We start from the raw sequence: 27,756 nt of genomic DNA on the forward strand, positions 1-27,756 counted from the left end.
TAGAATCTCATTTCGAATCCAAAGTCTCTAGGTCAGGCCTATTAAACCAGTAACCTAGAGGTCAGATTCAGCCTGTTTCAGTTTCTAAATGGAATACATGAGGCTTTTCATTCATTAGTTTTCAAAAAAATATATTACCAGATTCAAAGGCAGAGATCAAGGCACAGCAAGAAAGAACACATCCATCCATCCATCCATCTATTCATTATTTTAACTAAGAAATTTTTTGGAACAAGCCAGGATACATACACACATTCACATACACAATTTGTATAGTCTGACTACATTGAATGTCTTTGGACCTTGGGTCGAGCCCAGAGTCCCCCCAAAAAAACTCATCAAGCATTAGGAGAACATGCAACTAAAACAGATCTTAAAATATGTAACTTTTATGACAAAGATCAATAAAATCACAAAAAATGTGGTTTGCTCATGGTATAACAGGACCTGCAATGTTACATTAATATGTATAATACTGTATATAATATGGGTCACATAGTGGCATAGTCTGTTTTTTGGGCTTCCTCCATGTTGTATGGTTTCCTTATAAAAACATGACAATATCCAGATTGGAGACTCCTAATGTTCTAATGATTTTTTTCTCACTTTTCAGGCTTGGGACTGCCACTTGGAGTCCAGCGCCTTGTGCAACCCCTCAGCAGCTGGAGTTGGGAATCAAACCCAGGCAGAAGTGACGAAGTGCTGCATGCTAGCCACCAGTCCACCAAAGACCCTAGCATTCCCAGGGTAAACAAAGATTCCTAAAGATGAATGAATGAATGAATAAATGAATAATAAATCATATCTGATTTCTTTGATGTATTCAGTATGACTAAATAACAGTGATCTAGCTGGATATCCAAGACAACACAAATAACCTCAAAAGCAAACTGCAAACTTGTGTTAGATCAGGGAGATGAGACAGAATTGAGCAAACATTAGGACATTCAGCCCGGAGAGCATGCCAAGATGCCGAGGCTGGATAGTGTAGGAGGGTGACAATGCAAATGTGCGGGCTTTAGTGCTGCCATGGTGACTAAACCAGTAGCCCAAAACAAATCAAGCTTTCATGGGCTCACAGTTTCGCCCACCACTGTGCTGGGGTTAAGGTCACCCTCAAGGGTCAGAAATGCCTCTTATTCTCTTCCTTGTCCTTATCTCCTTCCTGTGCAACACCCTCGTTAACCCTACAAAGGAAACACGTTTCCATGATTTGTGTTGCAGCTTTGATTTAATGAAGGGGGAATATCCGTTTTTCTGGTTTTTCTGTCACTAGATGGCTGGATAAGGAACATTTTCTAATGCAAAAGACGTAATAAACTAACCTCCCTTCAAATCTTTCTATTATTACTTTTCCACCTTATTATTTTGTGTTAGCAATCACAACAGTTGGGCACATATTTTTAATTCCCATAAGACCCAAAGCTAAGTCTTTGAGGACATATTGCTTGTCTGTGACACTAGAACACAGACAAACCTAAATAAGGAGAATTGTGGGAGCCGTGGGAAAGCCGTATTTTCATACATCATTCTGGACTGACCTCTGCCATTGCCCAAATCAACGTAAATCCAGACATATGATATCTTCAGAAATTGTACTGAGTTAGCAATTTTGTCTGATCTTTATTTAGCAAAGACTTCATGAGATTAAATAGATTTAATATTTACTATAAATAACTCATTTGTATGTAATCTCTGTTTCTCCAAGATCTTACATGTATTGTTTTTCTTTTATGGTTAAAATTACATAATCATTCATTATCTTAGTATATTTGCCCAAGAAATAGAAGTATTCTGATGCTTTGGTGGTACCCTGAGTGTGGCACCATACACACATTTATTAAAGCACTACTGCCTACCTAAGGTCTAGTTTTCCATGTTAGAGTATAATACATTAAGGTTGCGTTACTTCCCAAGGAGCTCTCATGTGTGTTTCCTTCTGGCTCTGCACCAAATATACATTTAGCATACCTAACTGTTCTCGATTTCTCTATCGAGCTACACATGACACTTCTGAGCTGCCAGTGAACCCCCTCTGCCCTCCGGACCTGTCTGACTCATCTTGGTGACTTGCTTCTAGTTAGAGATCTCGTCACATGGAGGCCCCATGTGTCTGCTTGTGATGCGTGTGATGTGTCCAGGGTTACTCCCGTGACACTCTATACAGGATAAAACAATATAGACAATGATGTATTCCACATTTCAAAATAATTTCCATATTTTTTAAATCTGTAAAGCAGCTTTGCAGCAATGCCTATAATTAATAAGACTATATAAATAAAATTTAATTGAAATTTAATTGAATATTGATTGGTCTTTGCGTATCTATCGAGCATATTTTTTGGGTAAAAGAATGACTTTTCATACATGGGAAGACCTGAAACTCAGAAAATCAGAATCATTCTGTCTGTATATCTGTCTGTCTGTCTGTATGACAGAATTTATTGAACTTTTGGCATGACTTTGGTATTTGCCTGAAGTTAAACCTGCACAACAAATTAAATAAAAATGTTTATTAGAAGTGAAGTTATAAACAGTTCATGTGCCAGATCACAACATGATGCAAAACTGACTGAACAGGATTTAATGAACTTATATATCTGACTGAAGTTTAACCTGCACCATCATAAGTGAAATCAAAATGCTGTGTAAAAACTATGTTATGAACAGTAATGTGCCAGATTTAATAATCTACTTTCACATAAGCTACTGATAAGCTAGTTGCTCAATGTAAACAAACACATGCACCAAGGGTCATTTTAAGACCAAACCTTATCTTTATCTGATATACTTTTTTATTTTTCATCAGTGATTCACTCTCGGATTACCAAACAGGGAGTGTATTCGGCGTAAACAAGACGTATGACCTTACAACATTTTATTTCTTTGTATGAATAAATTAGGCTGAGAGTTCTGCCGTGCAGAAAGACAGGCAGATATGTGGATGGTTTTAACCTGAAACAATAATAATAATAATAATAATAATAATAATAATATCTGTATTAGAATAATCTGTAGTAAATTCTGGAATAAACCGTTAACGGTTGATGAGTTCGGGGGGGATTTGCCCGGCTGGGCGGTTATTTGAGCGCGCGCGCGCTCGTGCACGCGGTCACGTGGTGCTGAAGTGCAGCCTGGCTGTGTCTCGCGCTTGCCTCACATGGACTCGGATCCTCTCGCTGCGCGCGCCCTGCAGGACAACTCAATGGGGTTTTTTACCGAGATGATGATGAGATCCGAGGAAGAAGTGAAGGAGAAACACCAACTTGTTTTTGCATCTTTCCATATTTCCTCATCTCTTTAGTTCTGTGGATTGTCTCATTAGCACCTGACTCTCAGCTACAGGTGATTACTGTGATTAAACTTCTTCTGTCCTAAAGTTTTATTAGTTTATCTGTGCATGATGTGTGTTTTCTATATAATCAGCATTGGGTGTTATGCATTTTCTGTTTGGCTTTTTTGTTTGTTTGTTTTACCCTTGATGGGGTAGTCAATAGTGTTCTGTTCAGTTTGGTAGAAATTGGGTGGCAAAGGTGGGCAAGGGCAACAACTAAAAGGTGGCAGAACCTGATGAGAGAATAGTATAGTATAGTGTAGTGTAGTATAGTATAGTATAGTATAGTATAGTATGATATAGGTTTAATGTGCAGGATGTCTGAATTGTTTCTTGAATAATATTTTGCACTATACTTCCTAATACTACAGCTGATTTATATCTTAAATAACAAGATAATCTGACTTAAATATATCATATTTTATTTATTATTAAAAACTTTATATTGAAACTTGTATATCGTTCATGAAAAACTTAAATATTGCATAATATTTGTACATATGTGTACATTGGTGGCCAAAAGTATTAAGACCACATATACCATGCATTATAGGTCTCAAGTGACTTCACTCCTTACTTCGAGCCTATCTTGCTGAAAAACTGGTGAAAACCAGGCTATGTGTGACTGATATGTAGCTTCTGGAGCCATGTCCAGGGTCATCTCCAGACCTAAACGTAATAGAAAACTGTTAGACACTAAGGAAAACGGGTACATGATTTTCAGGAAGCGATCAAGCAGGCATGGATTGAGGGAGTGAGACATATTTTTGACTCTATGCCCAGCCGGATTCAGCAGGTTTTGCAAAATAAAGGACTCCATAGTAATGATTGAATGTTATATTGCAATTTTATTGCATAAAAGTAACATATTGTTATTTTAATCAGCACTGTTTTAAAAATTTAAGAATGTCATTAAAATATTAAAATTTACCTTTCGTACCAATACGTTTGGCCAGCACTGTAAATATATTCCATAACTCTCTGTTAACAGTATAGGAGAATATTTAAGGTTAGAACAGTGAAAAGCAGGGTGTGATGTTATTTTCATGATATTTGTCTTTGCACGACAAAGACATAAAGTGTGTTAGGTTTTAAATTGTGTCAAAATATAAACAACAGTGAAATATTTAAAATGAGGAAAGGGAGTTGAAATCTCTGTTTCCTAACGTGATATAAATATTCTCTTAGAACTTGTATGCCCAGGCGAACTGCTGTCCCGTCAACATTTGCCCCTTTTGCTTGGTATATATTTTCCAGATGTCTTGCACTGCCTTCCTCAGGTCAGATCTAAGTTTGGGTGGGGATTCCTGAGTTTTGTTTTTGCTCATTACTGTAGGTGAATGCAAAAGTATTTCAACCAATAAGTCCATGTTTTAATGTTATAGCTTATAAGCATAACAACGTCTGATGATCCATAAAAGCTATAACAATAATTTTAGTATAACAATTTGTCCACATGTTCTAGCCTTGATCCAAAAACAAAAATGCATCTTTTATGCCATATATTAGTTATATTATGGTTATTTCTGTCTATTTTTAATTATGGTAACTGCTCAGAAAGATTAAGCCCTCAGGCTAGTGTAAATGATACCTGACAAATTCAAGCCTATAACATTAAAACATTTATTGAGACAGACAAACAGATAGACAGACAGACAGACAGACAGACAGATAGATAGATGGATACATCCAAAGGAAATTCCTGACATCCAGCGGCAGATTTGTAGATGTGATTGCACACTGTACATCTTACATATCTTACAGTAGTCATTAGACACAGGATAATGTGAGAGCTGACCAAAAGTTACTAGTGCAATGCTAAAAACAAAAAAACTACAAGACATATATATATATATAAAACCATATGAGTCTCAAGTAATAATAATAAAATTAATTCAAATGAATACAAGCCATTTCCTTTTCCTCTGCATTAAATAAATTGATACTCGGTTATTAAATTCTATCACAGCTCAATATTCCAAGTGAATAGCTGATCTCCTATATTACACCAAGGCCGGTAGTTAAAAATAACAGCGCTTGGACAGTTCCATATTTTTTAAGTCTCAACATCCAACCTCAAACAGAGTTCTCCACACATTCTGGAAAGGAAAAAATAAATACAAAAATAGCATTCGAACCAAAACAGAGGAAAAAAAGGCATGCTCTGAGCTACAGCAAGCTTCAGTTCCCCTGAATGCAGACAGGGATGCCAAAGAATGTCTTTTATATTTGTTTTATCTGAAATGATGAGAGAAATGAAAACAGAAAAATGATAGTAATTTGGGAATCTTGTGTGTCTTCCTGAACAAAAGGTCTATTTCTTATTCCCAATTTGTTTCTTTTTGACCAGTTCTACCAGTATGGCATCTGTGCTCCATCCTCTCCTGTTCCTTCTGTTTCCGTTACTACATGTTCAGTCAAGCTCCCATCAAAAGCCCCAGTGGCCTATGCAGCGTGTGCCTGTAGTCGTTCCTCAACAGATTGAGGAACGTCCCCCCCCTCATTTCGCCGGTCCAGCTCATCTGCAAGTGACCTCTTCCTGTGGTCCCGAGTGTCACAAGAAAGCTCCAACACCCAGCTACTGGGACCTGCGACACTTCCTGTCCTACGAGACTCTGCACTCAAATGGCCAGCTGACCGAGACGATGGTGGGAATCTACGGTTTTAACCCAAACATCATGAAGAACCCTGCGGCCGAGCAGGGACGCTCCAGAGCCAAGCGCCAGATCTTCGGTCACGACAGTCGCTTCAGCATTGTGGGCCAGGACTTCCTGCAGAACTACCCTTTTTCGACTGCCGTGAAGCTGTCCACCGGGTGCTCGGGTACGCTAGTGGGTAACCAGCACGTTCTCACGGCAGCCCATTGCGTCCATGATGGAAAGAATTATGTAAAAGGTGCTCAGAGGTTGCGTGTCGGCTTTCTGAAGTCCAAGCCGAAGGACTCACCGTTCAACAACAGCACCAACAACAAGATGAAGTTCCAATGGATCAGAGTCAAGCGCACGCATGTGCCCAAGGGCTGGATAAAGGGCAACGCTAATGACATCGGCATGGACTATGATTACGCCCTGTTGGAACTCAAGAAAACTCACAAGCGCAAACACATGAAGCTGGGAGTGAGTCCTTCTGCACAGCAACTCCCTGGTAAGCGAGTGCAGTTCTCCGGCTTTGACAACGATCGTCCAGGTCAGCTGGTCTACCGCTTCTGCAAGGCCGGCGATGAAACCTACGACCTTCTGTATCAGCATTGCGATGCTCAGCCTGGCGCTAGCGGCTCCGGCGTTTATGCCCGGTTGTGGAATCGTACGCACCGCCGCTGGGAAAGAAAAGTGATCGGGATCTTTTCGGGACACCAATGGGTGGACCTCAACGGCGATCCCCAGGAGTTTAACGTAGCAGTGCGCATCACTCCTCTTAAATACGCCCAGATCTGCTACTGGATCAAAGGGAATTACATGGAGTGCAGAGACGGCTGAACATTAACAGAGAAGCTTCAGCAGTATCCCTAAACTTCTGCGCATCCTTTAGATTCATCGAAACAGAGGTTAAACACCCAGGAATACACAAAACACTGGCATGTAAACACTGAACAATCTTAACACACATTCACAGTCTACCGTATAAATACTCAAACTACAATAATTTCTAGAAACTTACCTTACAGTCATGTAACCAAATAGTTTTGCACAGTCTTCCCAAGTTGGTCTTTGCAATAGTGTATAGCTTCAGTTTAAGATTGATCTTTAATATTAATCAAAAAATGACATCACCAAAGATGTTTTTTTTTAGTGACTGGGGAATTCTTAAATACAAAGCACTGTAGGCTTTAAGCCTTTTTTTTTTTTTTGTGAAGAATGTAGCCCAGTTTAACCAAAGGTGCTTTTTTAAGTAGCCAAGTCAAGCATGCAAATGATCTTTGATCTACTGTATAAACTATATTTTCAGTGGCATGTGGTTTCTATTCTGTTAGCGACCCCTAGGACCCACAGTTCAAAACTATGTTGGTGGATGGTGCCTCCTTAAACTAATCATCTTTTTTTTTTTTTATTAATTAATTAATAAGCTTTTGTAAGTATGATTTAGATGTTATACATGTTAAAAGTTATACACCAATGTCAGCACCTAAAGCACTTTGAGTTTGTCTAAGTAACTGATTCATTAGTCAATAACAGCTTTGTATGATAATTTACTCTGTACTATGCAAATGTTTATTAAATGCTTTTAAAAATATATAGATCATTCTGAAACATCGCTGCATCATGGGGCCAAAAAATATAAATATTTTACATTCAATACATTTGTGCATATGCATATTTTATTATTCAATTTTATTTGTATAGCGCTTTTAACAATTGTCATTGTCGCAAAGCAGCTTTACACAATCAAAAGAATTATTTAAGTTTGTTTGGAATGTGAATGTGTATGAATCAAAATGGTCAGATAGTCCCTGGTGAGCAAGCCGAGGGCGACAGTGGCAAGGAAAAACTCCCTGAGATGGTAATAGGAAGAAACTTTGAGAGAAACCAGACTCAACAGGGAACCCATCCTCATCTGGGTGAAACAGAAAGCAGGAATCGATCTGCATTCATACGGTGTGTTAGTTGGCAGGCAGTTCAGTTGATGTTAATTGATGGTTATATGGAGTCCAGGTAGTTATTGGAGACTCAGGAAATTCCAGTCCTGAACTATTGAGCAACAGCAGCCAAGTCAAATCCTCAGCTGTCAACACCAGTCGAGGCCAGATCCGTCTTCATGGTAGAGTGAAACCGTCCCCAGACACCCGATGCATCCCAAAGAGACACACGGGGCATCCATGTGACGAGATCTCCAACCAGAAGCGGGGCACCAGGATGGGTCAGACAGGTCCGGAGGGCAGAGGGAGTCTGGATCACTGGCAGCTCGGGAACGACATGTGTAGCTCGACAATTATACACATATATTATGCATTTTTTTTGGTTAGAAAAAAAAAGTGATCATTAGCCGATTAAAAAAAGAAATAATTATATTAAAGTAAATCCTGTATTGATTGTACACGTGAATTAAATCTAAGATGCAATGTCTGGTAGAAACCCTTAAGAAAAAGATTTCATTTGTGCATTAATCAATGATACAAAAACAAGACACGGACACACTGTGAAAAAATGGGAGAAGTTTTCTTGTTTTATTCTGGATGCCATGGCATTTTGAAATAATGCTGCATTGTTTCAAATACTGCAAGTTGATACAGACTACGGCCCAGACCCAGCATCTATGAAGCCGTAGCCGTTAGCCATGATGGCAAAGGTAGGCTCCCATAGCATCCTGGGATTTGGCACAAGGATGAACATAAATAAACAGGGGGCAAAAAAAAAAGTGGCATCTATTAAGCTTTAAAACGCTGTTGCGACAGGAAACAAAAGTGTCTGGAAGAAAAGTATGCACCAATATCAAGCTATTAACAGATAATAATCATAAAAACACAGTAATGCAATGAAGAGAAATACAGCATTCGTTATACAAGATTGAAATTTATCCACTTTCCCCAGACATCCATTTAGAGTGGATAGATGGACCATCCGTTCTTGCCTGGCTGACTGTTTTTTTTTCTTTCTCTTTTTTAAAAATTTCTTAGTTTAAGAGCATCTTTGGCGAAATTTGGACATAGTGTAAGAGACGTGCTAAAAATCATGGGCGCTTCTCCCGTCTGCTTCTTTTGCCACTGTTTATTGTTTATTTTTTCCAAAACTTGTACATAAGGGAAGAAATGACATCACGTCGTGCAAACGTAATGCCCTGCGTTCATCATTCATGTAACAGTATACAAAATAAAATATTTTCTTAAATAGATAGAAACGTTGCAGGAAAATAGAACCGTATCAAAAGAAATACCAGCTGGAGTTCACAGTCATCGGATAAAACACCCTAAACCAGCTTCCAGCGAGCATCACTGGGACTTGAGCCCCACGCTGTTGCTGTTCAGGGGATACGAGTAGGCTTTGCCCAGCACGATGCGGTCTCGCAGCAGCTTGAACAGCACGTAGTAGTTGCAGAAGAGGATGAGGCCCAGCGAGAGCGTGTGATTCCAGCGCTCGGAGCGCAGCAGCGAGTACAGCTGGTAGAGCACCACGCTCGACTCGATCCCGATCAGAAGGTTCAGGATCCTCAATGGCTTATGAAACAGGAACTGAGGAGGAATGAAGAGATATTATGACATTAGTGTTATGCTCATGGCTCAAAGGGTGAACTGTCATGCAGAATTTACATTTAAGTCATTTAGTCAGAGAGATGTCGTTTGTGCTTTGTGTCCTTTTTTTTTTTTTTTTTTGTATTGACCAGGGCTTAAACCAAGTAGATTTACTCCCTTATGTGACCTCATATAAGAGGAGCCGCTCGCCCAGCATTGTTACTCAGCACTGCTGTTCTCTGTTCACTGCTGTTCCTTTAAGAATGAATATAACTAGGCCATTTCAACGAAAACAACATTTGTTACTACATAAACACCTGGTTGTTTATGCAATTATCCAATCCTGTTGCATCAACATGTTGCAATGATGCAGGTACAGGATAAGAGCTTCAGGACAGGCCCGTATTCAGAAAGCTTCTAATGATTCTTGTAAAGAGAAGCTTATTGTACTTAGCTTAAAAATTCTTAGCTGGAAGTCCTAGACTAAAAGTGATTTATGAAACTTCTCAGAGCAACTCTGAGTAAGGAAAGTACAAAAACCTTTATCTTAGTGAGGAGGTGTGGTTGACCTCGTTGCTAGGGATGACGCAGCAATTCAAGGACTGTGATTGGTTGATAAAAAAAAAAAAAAATCTGTAAAGGTCTTAAAATGTACGCATTGTGAAAATAGAATACAGTATATAATAATAGAACATACAGTACAATCAATGTTTGAATATAAAGCAATTGTATAATCATGAATACAGGCTACTTTATGCAAAGTTTCTGGATAAATATCGGAAAGGAAATACAGTGTGTACAGCGCGCTTGTACCGTTTCTTATAACACATGTGGCGCGCGTGTAAAGCAAAAGAAAGTCTCATTAGAGAGGGTAAAGATCCATTTACACGCTTTGTATCAGCCTGTCATTATGTGTGCGCGTGTGTAGTGCCCCTTCACACACACACACACACACACACACACACGCCTTTACACCCCCTCTCGGCTTCTCACTCACACAGTCTCTGCTCTACACAGAAACACTGCACTGTCGCGATCCTTTTTAAAGGTAAAGTGCAGTGGTCCGTTCTTCATACGTCGCTTGACACATCCGAGATGAGATCATCGTGCTAATTTCGATCTGGCTAAGTTGGTTCTTCGAGCACACATGTTGTTGATGAATAGTATAGCTGGATTGAGTTGTCTAAGATTATTGCGCGTTCGTGCGTTGGTTTAAAAGGCGATATGCATCGACAGTAGAAACTCTGATCACAACCCCTTTGATTGGTTGACGAAATGGAAAAAGAGCGGCAAAATTTTTTTAATGCGCTGAAATGCCACCCTGACATAGATTGCCCTCACCCAATAATCACTATCAAATATTATATTAGAACATAAATTTATAGGTTAATGGTTTACAAATTACAATTTACAAGAGACAACTAAGTAAAATAAGCAATATGAAAATAAATATGTTGTATATGAAAAAGTATACCTTTATATTGTTTAATAAAATTAGTTTCGTCCAAGTTTTTTATTATAAAAAATATTTATTTTTATTATATATAAATATTTATTTGCATATTCATGACAAACCCCTGAAAAATAAATCTCACAAAAAACATTATGCAAGACTGTCTCGTCCCTAGGGTTCATTATAATAGTAATATCATATTTGATAATAAACCTATGAATTTATGTTCTAATATAATATTTGATAGCGATTATGTGTATATATATGCAAGATACTTTACTTTTCCCACGTGAGTCAGTCCGCGTCAGTCGTGCTTTTTAACCAATCAGATGTGACCTCGCCATTTCAACCAATCATAATCCGCCAGGAGCGCAGGCTAAATCCTGTTTACATGAAATAAACCTGCTACTGGGCAGGTTCAAGCTTACGGATATGTTGCTATGACAGCAAATGCGAGAAGCGCATCGAAGAACGGAACAATCCAAGATCAGGACAAATCCACAACAATCAAATCCAGCTAACTGAGTTAGCGACGTACGAGGAACAGACCCCGGGTTCATTTGTTTGTTTGTTTTACTTTACAGCAGTGATTCCATTAGTATGCGCTCACACGAGTGTCATTAGCGATGTTCCTTGCAAATTTTATAGACAAACCGGTCTTTTTTGTTAATGTGTGTGTGTTAATGTGAAATTCAAATAAAAGACGAAAAGGTTTACTGTGTAAGATGAGAAGGGGGAAACAGGAGGGGCTAAAAGTAAGAGTCCCCTGAATAATTTGAGGTTCTATTATTTCTTATGGGAAAATTTGCTTTGATTGTTTTGGAATATAAGCCTGCTTCCATAACGAATTATGCTCGTAATCCAAGGTTCCACTGTACTATATTTAAAGTTCTTACAGTTATTTGCCATACTGATTTTATTACTTGTTAATCTATTTTAGATTGATGAGAGCAAAATGGCTTAGCTTTTACCAAGTTACATAATTGTAGGATAGTCTGTTTAAGTTGCACTTTTGGATGGTATGTAGCCAACAATCCAATACCCCTTTTCCACTGCTCTGGTTCCCGTGCCGGTTCCCAATTTTGGAACCAGTGCCGCGCTTTTCCACAGAAAAAAAATTGGTGCCAGTGCCCAAAAATAAACACCGAACCGGCCCCTAAACTCTGATGGTCTAGTTGCGAGAACCCGTGACTTCACGAGCGGCGGGCGGAGTTGTAGGGAGCGTTAAAAGAAAAATGGCGGAGACCCAAAGTCCGTTAATGTGGAGCGCGGACGAAACAAAACCGTTTTTTCAGCATTTTGGACATTCGCCGAGATTCAGCAGAAATTGGAAAGTGCTTTAAGAAAAAAAAAAAGTGTATGAGGAAATAAGAGAAGAACTAATAGTCGCAGGCTTCACACGAACAACCGACCAAAACAGTGTATAAGCTAAAAAAACTGGAGAAAGACTTTCAGCGGTTATAAAACGTCGAATAAACTGCTTTTGGATACTGAAATACTTTTTCATACTAGTTTGGAGAAGAACCAGTGAACTCACTTCGGCCATGGTAATTTCTGTTTAGTGGGCGTGGCCTGTGACGTATTATCATGCAGCTCCCGCTGAGCTCCTGTCTAGTGTAAATGTGGGCCGGTTCTCGGTGGTGGCACCAGCACCAGTGTAGTGGAAATGAGGTACAAGAGAGATGGAAGGAAGTAAAACAACAAAAAAAACAAATTGGACAGAACAGCAGTGTTTACTTTTAGCTTTAGTGTTTGTACAATATTTCTTCTTTCCGCCACTTTTGCCTCCGCTATAAAAACTCTTAAGCCTCCTAAAAGTCCTCCTCTTAAAAATTTTTTTTAAGAATTTTCTTAGAATTTCATTACTAGGAGCAACTTTGAGGCTTAAGAAGCTGTTTGAATACAGGCCCAGGAGTTTAAAGTGAATGGTGTGAAAAATAAAATACAGGGTGTCTGAAACATGAGAGCTGTGAATCAGATGATGACTCACTTTGAATCCAATCGAAATTCAATTCAATTTCATTTGTATAGCGTTTTTAACAATTGTCATTGTCTCAAAGCAGCTTTACACAATCAAAAGAAAATGATCTGTAGGACTCTGTAGGAAATTCTAATCAAAGTTGTATCATTTGTCTTAACCATTTCTTACAGGCTTTAAAGTAATTCAAAATGACGACTAAAATGTCTTTTATTCTTGCTGATCTTCCACTCAACACTCTTGTCCAGTAGGTGGCGGTATTGTAACTAATTCAATGGCCATAAACTCAAGTAAGTGGTAATCTTGCAAAACCAGACCATTTTGCAAGTACTTTGCAGAGGTCCGTATTTTGTGCAAATAATGTGGTATGTATATTTTAAAGGTATTTGTTGATTTTGGACTGTTTAACGGTGGAAAGTGTACCTGAATCATTTAAAATTTGAATTAATTCTGAATCAAAAACTGACCCTTTGATTCAGTGAATCGTCAAAGATTAATCAAATTAATCATACTCTATTTATTTACACAGTTTTAAACTGCATTTAACTTCATTTTAAACTTCAACCTTGAGGCGGATGAGCTAAAATAGCATCTTTATCTGTGCAGTTGTGTTTGCTAGTTAAATGACTACAGCCTTCCTGCGAGCTCGACTCTGGCCGTTCTCCTATCACCTGTTGTTGTTTTCACCCACAAAACTGGCACTCGAGGAATGTTCTCTGTGTTGTTTTGACCCATTCTGTGTGAATTGTAGAGAATGTTGTGTGGGAAAATCCAAAAGAGATCAGCAGTTTCTGAAATTTCGATACCAGCCAGTCTGGCACCAAGAGCCATGTGACAGTTCAAGTCAGCAAGAAGATGACGCGTAATTTTGCTGACAATTAACTGACGCACTTGTGTAGCTGCCACATGACTGACTAATTGAAGACTTGCAATCTAGGGCTCTTTTTTAAATATTACAGTATTACTGCCCATAATAACATTAATAATGGTTTTTTTTAATTTATTTATTTACTTTTTAAGCTTCCAATTCCCAAACATTCAGGTCTAAAATATAATTTCTGAAAAAATTTATTCACAAAAAAAAATAAAAAAAAATACACACACTAAAAATAAACCTACATTTTAAAACTGTAAGGCATGTATTACTATATACTGTACAAAGTTAGTAGTCTGTGAAAACAAAAAGACTACAGAGCTACAGAAACTAATACTTTCAATTAATTTTAAGGCTTTAAAAAAACTGACTGTCCATGTGTAATGACACCATGTATGAAAGGGTGAGTGTAATTACACATTGCATCAAAAAAAAAAAAAAAAGTAATATTTTGTTTTTTTTTATTTAATTTTAAAAGTGAAAACTACGACTAACTTGTTTGTTAACCTATCAAAGCAACCTGGGCTTCAAAAACGCCTCAGCAGTGCCACAGGGCTGATCGCCTAAAGGAGACCTGACCAAGAATTGTGTGCGTAAATAAACATGATTTAATATCAGTTGGACATTTATGTATTGTGAATCCTTTTTGGTTTATCTCAGGAAATATTCTAATATTTTGAGATATTGGATTTTCATGAGCTGTGAACTGTCTTCAACAACAACAACAACAAAAGCTTGAAATATTTCACGATGTAATAAATCTTGAATATTAAATTACCCAAAAAAATAAATAAATGCTCTTTTAAATGCAGTTAGTATAAAAGTTCGCAACTAGTGACTATAACTAGCTCCTATCTGTTAAAAATATTATACAAGCTTGACAAACAAAACCAAAAGGTACTTACATAAAATCTGGCGTGCGAGACGTCAGAGGGCAAGGCCACGTTATACGGCCCCACAGCCTTGTACAGACAGCGACTGTGTCGCACGAGCACACCCTGAGGCCAGATCGTGTTCTCTGACCACCTGATGAAGAAAAGAAATATATTCATCAGCTTTACTGCAGAATATGAAAAGTGTGGAAAAATGCATGATTTATTAAATAACTAAACATATTTGTTTTAGATGAACAAAATCTAGGCAGACAATGTTCTAACTGCTGGTGCAATTTAACACAATTATGAAAAATAACAGAGTATAATACTCTATACCGGATAATAAAAAAAAAGAATGAACTGATTTCATTACGGGCCAGTGGTAGCTCAGTGGTTAAGGCATTGGACTACGGTTCGGAAGATCCCAGGTACAAACCCCACAACCACCAAGTTGCCACTGTTGGGCCCTTGAGCAAGGCCCTTAACCCTCAACTGCTCAGATGTATAATGAGATAAAAATGTAAGTCGCTCTGGATAAGAGCGCCTGCCAAATGCCTAAATATAAATGTAAATTACGCAGTATTTTATTAGGTAAAAGTAATATAAAACTCCAGCCAAGTCCCAAGTATTCTACTTACGATAAACTTTTTTTTTCAAATGGTCACTCATATGACTTATTCCATAACGATGCTTGAGAACTGAAGCAATTAGTTATGAAATCGGTTTATTCTATCTGCATTACCCTGTATAATCCCCTGCTACACTTTATCCCAGTGATTCACTAGTGTTTGGATAACATCAAGGTAGAAAGTTTTCTCAGTACGCCAGAGCCATGTTTGGACTGCCAGCTTCACATCAAGACCACTGGCCTCCCAGGAACTCCCTCAATAACCCAAAAATGTGGAAATGGCTTGTGAGGTGAGGTCAGGACTGTACGGCGGATTGGGCAGTAACTCCCTGCTGCGTTCCTGTAATGTATAATTAATGTTTTGGATCGATTGTGTGTACAGTTCTCACTGACGGATGCGTCTCTTCTGCAAGCTGGCGACGAGTTATCTGTCGATTTTTAAGGATCAGGTGATCCACTTGCTGAATGCTCACAGAAGCAGCTTTAGTATGCTCCTCGATATTTATTTGGTCACTCGTGGACATACGGCCACCCTTGAAAAGTTTGCACCATTTAAATGTTTTACTGCGGCTAAGAATCTCAATCTTATTTCTGTAAACGTCAATCGGTTTTATATCTTCATGCACAAGAAATGTCATCACAAGTCCCGCTTTGATGTAGTATTCGAGGCAATGAAACTGTGGTATATAGTAAATAAATAAAAAATCTTCAAGATTATACAACAGGTCAGGTCACCATTGGTTACTTGGTAGCCTGCAAATAGCAGCATCAGTGCGTTTTATTCACACTCACGTGTGTTGTGGTGCGTTGCTGTAGGAGCCGTGCTCGAGTCGCTGCCAGCGGCCCAGATGTGCGGCTGAGCGGTGCAGCAGGTCGCAGTAGCTGGGAGGAAGCAACTGACTCATCAGCATTACGAATGCGTTGATCCACACCATGATTAAGTGCTCACATGACCAGCGCATGTCGTAGTACTGTGTTTTCTGCACAGAAACACACACACACAAAATATGTATTTATACTCCACAATTGAATAAACGGAGCTGAATTTTGTCTGTCTCACTCCGTGACTCACACTCACCTGGACAAAGCAGAGCGGTAAGAAGGCCACGTAGTAGGCACTGAACAGCGAATTAAAGAGCACCTCTTTGATGCGACGGTTAAAGTCACTCTTGAGCTCCTCTACCTCACTGCGTATGAGCTCGGGGGAGGGTGGGCACGTGTGCGCGGGAACCTGGGCGGGGCTGAAGAATTGCTCGCGCAGGTTCTCGCGTACAAGCGCCAAGAAGTCCTTGGGTCGTTGTAGAGAGCTGTCCGTCCCGTCCGGTTCTGTAAACGAGCAGTCTGTCGGCGCTTGCTGAGCTCGGCCCTCTTGGTGGAAGCAGCACAGTGGTACATACACACCGAACCTGCGGGGAAGAAATGTGGGATACACTTTAGCAAAGGGCGGGGAATCCATTCAGTTATATAATATATGAGGTATTTTGTGTGGAAATTGATGTATGGCCACACTGACTCCAAAATCAGTTCTTTAAAATAAGATTTTATTTATTTAAATGTATTTGCATTAGAGATCCTAGAATAGAGGTCCTCTATTGCTATTCCTCTAATATCCCCTAGGTGACTATAAACTACTAATCAAAAAATATATATAAAATAAATAGTCAGGAGCTTTATGAAATCATCATAATTATATAATCACAATACAAATCAAATTGGCACCTATTCTTTGTGTGCATGAACATACAGCACTGGACAGGCATTTGTAAGTCAATAAATTATTGTATTTTATTTTTTTTTTATTTAGTCTCGTGGAGTCTTAATGATAAATGTGTTGCATGACTCCAAATTTGGATTAAACTAAATAGAAGTATGTTGATAGGAGGATTTCCCACATAAATACCGAGTGCATATGTTTTATTTTTTTTATTTCGAATACTGTTTAAAAGGTTTAAACCAATACAAAGAGGAAAAAAAGCATCATTTTACATGAATAAATCCCTCCAACGGTCCAAGCTAGTCACAATCACTTCCAATAAAGTCCAAACTCGCTTATCCATGTCTGTATGGACGTTGGTTTGTGCACCGGTACACAGTCATGTTGTAACTGCTATCATTGGATTCGGCCTTTTAATTCCAGTGAAAGAAACTCTTAATGGTTTGGCGTAGACAGACATTTTGGACAATTTCATGCTTACTTTGTGGGAACAGTTTGGGGACAGTTTTTTTTGTGTGTGTGTGTGTGTTTCGGGGAAATGCTCATGCACAGTAGCCATCTTTCACTCTAGCTGTAGAATTAATTTTAATTAACTTTTAAAAAGAATTTTTTTTAACCTAATCGCCTAGCTTTTTCAACATACTCTGTCGACATCCATCTTGTCGACAAGCTTTCGTATTGCTCCTTTAAATTAGTTTTAGGCTGAGTGACGAGCCACAAGCGCACTGCTGTTCCATTAGTGAAGAAAAAAACGTCATAGATGTGATAACCTGGTCATTCAGTACATTCAGGTAGTCAGTCGACTCCCTTTTATTGCCACATAATGTTGCTGAGTCTAGATCACATTGAAATAGAGTCGGAGCCTTTTTCCATTTCAAGTCCAATCTTTATTCTCCCTAACAAATTTAAGTGTTTTTTTTTTTTTTTAATAAAACTCACTAAGAAGTGGTTTTCATCTGGCTCACAGCTATTCAATCCCAATTCTGAGAGTTCTCATGTGGAAATGCTCTTACTTACCATAATATACATAGCTGTGACATCTACTGCCATTTTTTTATTCTTTTTTTCTTTTTTCTTTTTTTTTTACACCATGCATTTTTACCCAAGTGTTAAAGTGATCTCCACTGATGATTATATTTATTTATTTAATTTTATTTTATACCACATTTCTTCCACGAAGTTGCTGGACAGTTTTTACCCCAATTCCAGTAAATTCAAATCTACTTAAATGTTTTAACTATTCGACCCTTCTGAAGTCGGGACTTTTGTATGGCACTGCAGTGTATAATATATAAATAAAAATAACATTGATGGATTTTATTTATTTATTTATTTTTTAAACGGGCATTTACAGCCACTCGCTCTATGAGAGACAGATTTTCGTAAAACACGATGTTAACCGACGACGGTTTGGCTCTGTAGACCAGACCGTCTCATTTCAGTATGGCCTTCAGCATAGACCGCGTACTCCTCAAGCAGCCAACCACAGAAGTGGTGTGGAATTATGATAGATAATTAGCAATAATAACTGATATGGTTAAAAGAACATTTTATTTCTTTATATATCGCCCACCCAACTTGTACACTTTGAAAGTGTGCTTAATAACACAATTTAAGTCCCACTTTCATGTTCTAGGTTTCTATCCAATGACAAATAAGACTGAATTTTGGTAATCAATTACAACATAGAAGGAGAAATTTCTTAACCACACAAGCTAGCTAACAGAAGCTGTTCTTTTTTTTTATTATTATTATTATTACACTAATCATTATCATCATCATTATTATTTATAAAACAGTTAATAATATTTAAATGTGGTTTAGACACTGATAATTAATAATTAAAATGTATTGTCCTGATCCGGGCTGAGAACACAACTCAAGTGCCAGCTTTCAGCTATGGGTTGTATTAATCTTTTTTCTATTTGTTTTTAAAACCACCAATATACCCATTTTCATAAAAAAAAATTCTACTTTGTATTTTTTCTGTTATGCGTCTTATATATATATATATATATATATATATATATATATATATATATATATATATATACACACACACACACACACAGTATGTGTGTGCATATTCCCCCCCCCATGTCTTTTCCTTCCTCAAAAAGCTCAGTACCATCCTGTGCATTTAATACCTGCTGAGACAGCAGTGTTACACTTATCACATTTGCGGCCTGTTTAACAGTTTGTACTTTACCCCTAATATGTCTCACATGTGGCCCCATAGTGTACACATGGGATGACAATAAAAAAAAAAAAAGGACTTGAGATCAGTAACTTGAAAATGATGCAGCCCTAAGACCCTATGATAAGATTAACAGTTCAAGAACGCTAAACTTCAGAACTATAGTGTGTCTGGTCTGACTATAGTCGGTATAATTCGATGCATAACACGATCTGATGATGTTAGGGAGCATTAACTAGAGTTGCATCACAGCAAGTGGAAGGTCCAGCATGCTATTGCTATTTAAGCAATATTACATGAGAGGGAGTGCTGTTGTACTGAATATCAGCATGGCTGTAATGCAACCTTGGCCATGAGAGCACAAGTCATGCTGGTGACCAACAGTTAGTGTAATTTATCATTGATAGAACTTTAGTGATGCAGATTGAAACATATAGTTAGATGCGCTGTTACTGTCTATTATCACCACTCGTGGAATGCCTCTCGTCCAATCGGAACTGTTGTGTACAGTGAGCTAAATAAGTTCTTTATGACAATATAAGGGGAAGTCTAAGTCTCTATTAACAATGTATCCAATGTACCACATCCTGCTAATGACCTCAACGCTGTAGCATGTCTTCGCATAGCACTTGCTGCCTGACAAGCATCTTCACTTTCTCCTTACTGTCTTTCTGATTAGCTCATCTACAGTTAGTGAAAAAGTACAAGGGAAGGAATGTCATTTGCATTCAAACACAGACTCAAATAATAATTGTTCTCTGTTGAAGCAACTCGACTTACAAACAAGTTCCGTTCTGAGAGCATGTTTACATGTCGGATTTGTTCTTAAGTCTGAAAAATGAATCTTATATGCCTTTGACACGAATATACAATGTAAAGCATACCAATCCACTTGACTAATATCTGTCCCCTTACCCCACACTGCCATCATTTGGCCAAAAACAGTAATCGCACCTAAGAAAATTTACCCAACACATCAAATGTAACTGTGTTGTCTCTGCACCTTTAAATCGTGAGGGGGAATGCCGGACGCCATTTTGTCTCAGAGCTGTTTTCGACTGTATTGGACTGTGAACTCTGAAATTAGGATTATTTAACATTAGGACAGCTTTACAGGACAGGCATTTTCTATCATCGTGCTCCTGGACTGATTCATTGAAACAAGTGAGGACGACTCATTTCCTGCACCCCCACGCACGCACACATACAATATACTGGACTTTACAGACATTTTATACATTCACTTACACACTAAAATATTGTATATATTTTTAAATACTGGTTTCAAGTGCACTGCACTGTCTAATCTTTGTGATTAGTGGCATTGGAGTACACTTACATGAGTTAGTATGGAAAATTATATAATTTATACTATTAATATTAATGAAGTAATGTTTGTATTAAAATGCATCAATTCAATATTTCTCTACCATAATTAATCCTTCATTATAGTCTGTAGTTACACATTAGATGTTGGTTAGAATAGGGCCTAATCGTTTTGGTCTGATTGCGGACATGGAGGGTGGCATATTACAATGAGATGGGAAGCTGCAGTCCTGTCTTTCTTGTGTGTGGTAAAGAGGATATGCTTGTGACCTTAATTAATGACTAATGCATTATAAAACCTGGAAGGATCGTACTGAACCATCAACTCTGCAGAAGTCAGAAAAAAAATGATAAAAGACTGTGATTAAAAAATTTATCACTTGAAGTAGCACTGTGGCTGAAGGTGAAGTTGCACTGTACAAAAAAGTCACACTCCATGTTTAATAAATGTTTAAAATGTTAATATGTTAAAAAAGATCACAGCTATGTTGAATGGAGACAGTAAGAGCATTTCCATATAAACGGTGCAAAGGGAACTCACAGGATTGGGGATGAACAGCTGTGAGGACCACTTTATAGTGAGACTAATCAGAAAAAAAAGGCTTCAGTTTGTTAGGGAGCATAAAGAATTTGGAGCGATGATAGAGTCATGTGGGCTAATGAGTCCAGATTGACCGACTGACCCTATTCAGAAGCAATGGGTGTGTCAGAGTAAGACGGGAAAGCGTGTGAATCGTAAGCGTATGATCCGCCACACCTTCTTCGGTTAAAGAGTGCAGGCCCCAAAAGCATACTCCAAGTTATAGAACAGCCTGACAATTAATCATGGTTAGTCCTGCTGGAGTCCCTGCTTGCACTCTGCACTATATATCCATTTTACCTTATACATGTTACTGTGACCATACCTAACTTTTATGTCTCTTCTCTTCTCTCTGTCCAACTAAACGTGATGCTCCTGAGCTCACAGCGATCCAGATCCCTTCTGCCCTCATTCTGGACCTGTCTGACTCATCCTGGTGCCCAGCTTCTGCATGGAGACCCCGGTGTGGTCTGTTTGGGATGCATGTGGTGACGGTTCCACTTGCCCATGATTATGGTCCTGGGCTGATGCAATAACACTCAGTAGATCAGTATTAGTAGATCTATTCCTGCTATCTGTTACCACCCAAGTGAGGATGGGTTCCCTGTTGAGACTGGTTCCTCTCAATTTCTTCCTATTGACATCTCAGGGAGTTTGTCCTTGCCACTGTCAGCTTGCGTATCAGGAAAAATCTAATCTTTTGATTTCTACACATTTTCTCACACATTTCAGACTCATCTAACCTTTTCATTCTTTTGATTCTGTTAAGCTGCTTTGAGACAATCACCTTAGTTAAATAAAATCGAAATACAAACTGTATGATGTGATGTACCCATCATGCATAGTGCTCACTGTACAAGCTTCAAGTTAAGTTTTATTGTCATATGCACAGTAAAGAAACATGTTTCTCCCTGTACAATAAAATTCTTCCTTTGCTGTCCCCCTCTAATGCAGTGGTTCTCAAAAATTTTCTGTCATTTCCCACTTAAGGGGAAGCGAATTTTCAAAACCTCACTCGTCAACAAAATAATAACGAAATCGGGCAAGTTGACCATTTATTGAAATATCAATTTCTAAACCAAAAAATCAAATAACACCAAGTTCAAAACAGATAAAATACACTTGCAATTGTTATAACAGGCTTACTTCGTCACTTATCTCGAGCTTTCTTTCAAAGAAGTCGAGTGGCTTATTAATGTGACTAAGGTGTATTGTCTCCAAGTGTCTTCCTACTTTGTCGGTCTCATGCTGTCTGCTGCCAGCGGTTCAAGACACAAAACACACACGGGTCTCTCCTCTGCCCCCACCATCCCCACCATAAATCCAAGCGCAACATACAGTGGGCTTTATCATGTTGTCTTTTCGGCTGACTTTCTGGTTGATTAGGCTGATGGTGCTGAATCACCTGATTTTTTGTGGTCCATGTAAGAAATGTATCTATTGACGGTATTATGCTCACTACATACAGTACAGTACGCTACTGACCCGGTTTGTGTCCGCAGTAAAGTTAGTTTGATGTTCGCATCTCCGAATTCAATAGCTGTGTAAATAAACCCGCAAATAAGATACCCACATGTATTTCCTCTCTACATTGTCTTTCAGCTACACCCACCTTAAATTATACATGTTTAAAAGCATAAACACCATTATACTCTACGGCGCAACCAATGATTTAGGGATCATCGCAAAATGCCGTACAGCAACAAAAAGCGATATTGATCTTCCCTTTTGTTCAGCGCCTGAAGGATCAAAAAGCAACTTTGTTGCCACACTGGAAACTAGAAATGCCAGACTAGTACTGCCTGATAAAATATTAATAAAAACAAAAATACAAAAACATCAGCATACACTTTGAAATAAATGAAATGACATATATAATACCGAATGTTTCCTTATATATATTGTTCCTCTGCAATTAACATGCCGACGTTAAACCGTTATCGTTGCACTATGGTTCCACTTTTTCTCTGATGTTAATTTACTTGTATTAATGATTTATTTCTTTGTGTGTGATTGTTTAGTTTCGAGTGTCTGATCTTTATTGCCAATAAAGAAAAGCATGAATTATAATAGGTACTTTCCTATTATTTTCCACTAATTCCCTCCCATTCATTGCGCTCCACCTGTCATGTCTGTGCGCCCCACACTTTAAGAACCACAGGCCTATTGAATGCCGCTAAAAAAGCATAAAAATAGAATAAAAACTAAAAATAAATAAATATGGGTTTACAAAAGAATAGGTATATATAAAAAAGATATACAGCAACATAGAATGAAGCCACAATATAAAAAAATATGCAAAAGTATGAAATGAATATCAAAATATAAACACTGTAAAAACAGACAGTGTGTGCAAAATCTATGTTGTAAGTAAGTAAAATAAGTGTTGTATAGGCAATGGGTCTGAATACTTAGGACCATGTGATATTCCAGTTTTTCTTTTTAATAAATCTGCAAAAATGTCAACAATTCTGTGTTTTTCTGTCAATATTTGGTGCTCTGTGTACATTTATGAGGGAAAAAATAAACTTAAATTATTTTAGCAAATAGCTGCAAAATAACAGGGTAAAAAATAGAAGGGGATCTGAATACTTTCCGTACACACTGTAGAAGGGAGAGAAAGCCCGCAGTGTGCCTGCAAGACTCCAGTGGTTTGTGCAAATGATTGTGCTTGATTATTATTGTGCAGGTGATTGTGCAAAGTCTGCAATGAATCTCCCAAAATCTAGTGCAAAGTCTGGAGGCAGTGTTGTTTATCTGCTTCAGTTGCTCAGGTCTAGACTCAGCAATGTTATGTGGCAAAAAAAATTAAGTCAGCTGATGACCTGAGAGTACTGAATGACCAGGTTATCACATTTATGTTTGTTTTATTTTTCCATGAAAGCATAGGTATATTTTAGGAATAAAATTAGGCAAATAGTGGTTCTGGGTGCATGAGGAATCATTTTCACATGATTTGGTTATCAAAACTAGAGGTGGCAATATTATTTCACCTCCCCTACACTGGCTACGCCGAAAACAGTTTACCATGATTAATCATTAAAATTGAACAAACCTGGACTGTTCACAATTTAATATTTATCTATATAACGATTTTTTATTTATTTATTATTTGTAAAGAGTATTTGTATCTTTTTGTTTGCAATGGCCTGGTTTATATTATTATTATTTGTTTTTTAGAAAGTGAAGGAAACAGGAACTGTTATGAGCTTACGGGTAGCCCAAGAAGAGCAGGTTCAGCACTGAGTAGGTCTTAAAAAGGTTGACGAGGGTCCAGCAGAGAATCCAGCCACAGAGAGTGAGGAGACTGAGCCGGGCCACGATCAGCAGCACGTACTGCAGGAAGGAAGAAGGGCTCGCCTGGGAGGCCTGGTGTGGGACGACGAGACACAAAGAGTCATTAAAACATATTGATGCTGTTTAATTAAATAAACATCCAATCCAATCGGAGATCACTACAGCAGATCATATTTAGGTAAACAGATCAACAAGGTCTTTTAAATTAAAACACAGCTGGACATGCAACATCTGTATGATTTTTTTTTCTTTTTTATGTAGTTTAAATAACAATAGAGGACATTCAGAAATAACACAGCAATCAGGTATAATATTCATGCGCTAACGATACTGCAAGTCAGAAACCACTACGTTTAAGATGAGTTGCTTTTAACTACGTGCACAAGATGGCCGTACAGTGCCTACACGATGCAAAATGCGTTTGACAGTAAAGTGTCTTGTCAAAAATTGCGTGATCCGCCATTATTTCCACCTATATGATTTTTCTTTGCCGTTGCATCGGTTAAATAAGCACGCATGTTGGTTTTCCTGCTGTAACCACCCATAAGCTAAAAACCCCTTTAGTGTCACTATTTATTTACCTCATGAGGCCTTGTGTTTGACTAAATTCTCCAGTGTGCCCCCTGCTGGGAGGCTCCGGTACCCAAGTATGTAAACAAATACGCTCATCACCTTGCCAGTTGCCAGTACAGGCAACTAGAGCTGTAATCGAGTATTCTACCAAAAATGTAATCGATTAATCGGATAATCGGATAAAATGTACTTTTGCTTAAGTAAACAGCAATGTAAAATATATAAAAGAAACAAAAATCTACTTTTATTTTTTTTCAATGCATACAGCATTTTATTAAAAAATAAACTGTCATTATTCACAATACAAGGAATAGCTTGAAGTTGACTGAGATGAGTTAAGTGCATTACAGCGCCATACATTCCTATTTTAAAGCCTTTTCTCAGATGCAAAAACAAAACAAAAAAAATGCATCCGCAAGCGCGCTGTGTCACGCTAAACAAATAATAGCGCAAAAACATAACGCAAGCTTTTAAAATTAATTAAAAGAAGCTTCGAGGCAGAAGATTCTGCCTCGAAGCTTAGTTAGATTAAAAGCACAGTTAGATTAAAGCTTAAAAAAAATTTACCTACTCATCCTGAATAATATTTCAATATGTAATCACATCCCCAGTATAGTCATAATGTTTGCCATTGATGTACAAACATGAAATGGAAAGGGAAAATCCCTCTGGTGGAAATGTCCCACGAACAGCGGGAAGTACAGATTTTTACTAATTCACTGAAGTCATTTTTCCTTTCTGTGACTGACGTTATACATTCTGTGTGTAGTTTGGCTCTTAAGATTTAAAACTACAGATGTCCACATTAGAGGCAGAACGACTACACAAGACTATACAAAGCTGTAGATGTGGACAGTACCTCTGAGACGATGGTCCATACCAGTCTTCTGGCCAGCATCACTGTGATAAAGATTGCAAGGTGGTAGTCTATCAGATAAAAGTTCTATGAAGAGAAAAAGACAAGGTGTTAGACACAAATAACTAGTGAAAAAACAACAACAACTAAAGTATATGCATGACGATGATTGGCTTTAAACTAATTCAACATATGTTTAAAATACTTTAGTAACAGAAATTAGGAGAGTCAGACATACCGCGGCCAAGAAATGAATTCCCTTGTGGTGCTAGTGTGATGGGACATGGACGGTAGGTTAATTAAATGGCCTTGTCGAGCTATAACCATCGTTTGACTTAAGTGTGCATGTGAACACGATAAGTGTACAGTATAGGCTGATGTCTGTTTAGTTTAGGATGTCACTCCATAACACTCCTCTAAGCTTGTTTTATTACAGCTCTGACTTAGTGACATAAATCATGTTGATGTGATTTTTGATTTAAAAAGCAGACAATGTCCAGGAAAATAACTGCTAAAAGTATTTGATAAACATTGAAATGCTGTGTAGCTTTTTTTTTCCTGCTCTATAATCCTGTCCAGTAGGTGGCAGTAATGCACCAAAGATGGAGTAGTGATACGCTCACAAAACACGAATATTCAACTAAAGAGCCAAGCAGTTCTTATTTTCTGAAGAAGCTGTTGTGTATTTTAATGTTGTAAAGTGCATTTTACATTATTGAACGTTCAAAAGTTTACCTAAATGATTTTAAGTGTGTTTAGTGATTCAATTGACTCGACTACATAATAAATGATAACTAACCTGCATGAGGGATGTTCCAAAAAAAATGCTTTGACGACTTACATCGTTTAAATTACACTTCCTCTTTACAAAGGAACTATTTAGAGTAGTCTTCATCACATTTTTTTTTTTTCATCCAATCATCGAACTAAACTCAACAAAAACCCAAGAACCCAACAAAAATTTGATATGCGGTTTTGGCCTTTCGTCCACATGCAAATGTAGTTCTGTTTTCAAAAACTTTCCAAAAAAGGGGAAATGGAGATTTGGGCTAGTTGTAAAGTCACCTTGTGTGCCGATGATGTCAGTGTCCGCGTGCTAGCCTCCTTGATTTGACGTCAGCTTTGTTTATGAGGATATTTTTGCAATATGTAAAGTAGTGACTGTGTTAACGGTGCTTACTGGAGTTTTTACATGTGTGCACATACATAAGCAAAGTTACTTACACATAACGTTAATGAACAGAGGAGGCTGAACTACACGTACTACACGAGTAAAAATATCTCTGTCCACGCGTGGACGGAATTATACAATAAGATAAAAAGTCCCTTTTGAAAAATACCCGGCTATGTGTGGACATGGCCTAAGAAGGTGATTAACTCATTGAGTTTACAATTTATTTTAAGGACGGGGATGATCCTGTTTTTTTTGGGATTTTTTTCCCCCTGACATGCTGGTATTATATCTTTCACTTGAGACCAAAACTGTCTTCATTTCAGGCTGCAAAACAACAAAATGTGATTGTTTTAATTGGTTGCGATTGGTTTTTACTGTTTATTTTTCTTCATCATGAAACTTCACCAAATGTTTGTGATCGACAGTCATTATTTTGAAATCCATCACTATTTTAAAGGGGAGGTAATTCTCTTCAATACCCACCGATTGTTTTCTAACCATGTCCCATTCGAAACGTGTTTGCCTGCTCTGAAACGTGAAGAGGTACTTTCGATCAGTTCATTAAAAAGACGTCAGGGACTTCCCTGCCAAAAATGAACTAAGAGAGAGATAAGAGAACTAAAATAACTATTTAATCAGACAGCAGTCACTTTTCTCACAGCCGAAGAATTCAAAAGCAAAGGCATCGACTGAAACACCTTTCTTCATGAGTCATGACATCATTAAACATAAGA

General features: G+C 38.0%; 2 protein-coding genes across 2 annotated transcripts in view; one reads left to right on the top strand and one right to left on the bottom strand.

Annotated features, from left to right (window-relative positions):
* Nucleotides 1-3,150: 3,150 nt before the first annotated feature.
* On the top strand, nt 3,151-7,629 carry LOC128506884 (serine protease 23-like). Its single transcript, XM_053477495.1, has 2 exons — nt 3,151-3,345; nt 5,685-7,629. Exon 2 carries the CDS (start codon nt 5,695-5,697, stop codon nt 6,808-6,810), a length of 1,116 nt encoding a protein of 371 aa, XP_053333470.1. The 5' UTR covers nt 3,151-3,345; nt 5,685-5,694; the 3' UTR covers nt 6,811-7,629.
* An 845-nt stretch (nt 7,630-8,474) lies between these two features.
* Nucleotides 8,475-27,756, bottom strand: part of tmem39a (transmembrane protein 39A) — a 36,083-nt gene continuing 16,801 nt past the window's right edge. The window contains exons 4-9 of the mRNA XM_053477488.1: nt 25,852-25,935; nt 24,337-24,491; nt 16,384-16,711; nt 16,098-16,285; nt 14,708-14,828; nt 8,475-9,497 (exon numbers count right to left, since the gene is read on the bottom strand). Of these exons, the coding sequence (XP_053333463.1) occupies nt 9,258-9,497; nt 14,708-14,828; nt 16,098-16,285; nt 16,384-16,711; nt 24,337-24,491; nt 25,852-25,935 (1,116 nt within the window). The 3' untranslated portion in view covers nt 8,475-9,257. The remainder of the gene's footprint in view (nt 9,498-14,707; nt 14,829-16,097; nt 16,286-16,383; nt 16,712-24,336; nt 24,492-25,851; nt 25,936-27,756) is intronic.

The sequence above is a fragment of the Clarias gariepinus genome, chromosome 18 (assembly GCF_024256425.1).
Source record: "Clarias gariepinus isolate MV-2021 ecotype Netherlands chromosome 18, CGAR_prim_01v2, whole genome shotgun sequence".
Classification (NCBI taxonomy): domain Eukaryota; kingdom Metazoa; phylum Chordata; class Actinopteri; order Siluriformes; family Clariidae; genus Clarias; species Clarias gariepinus.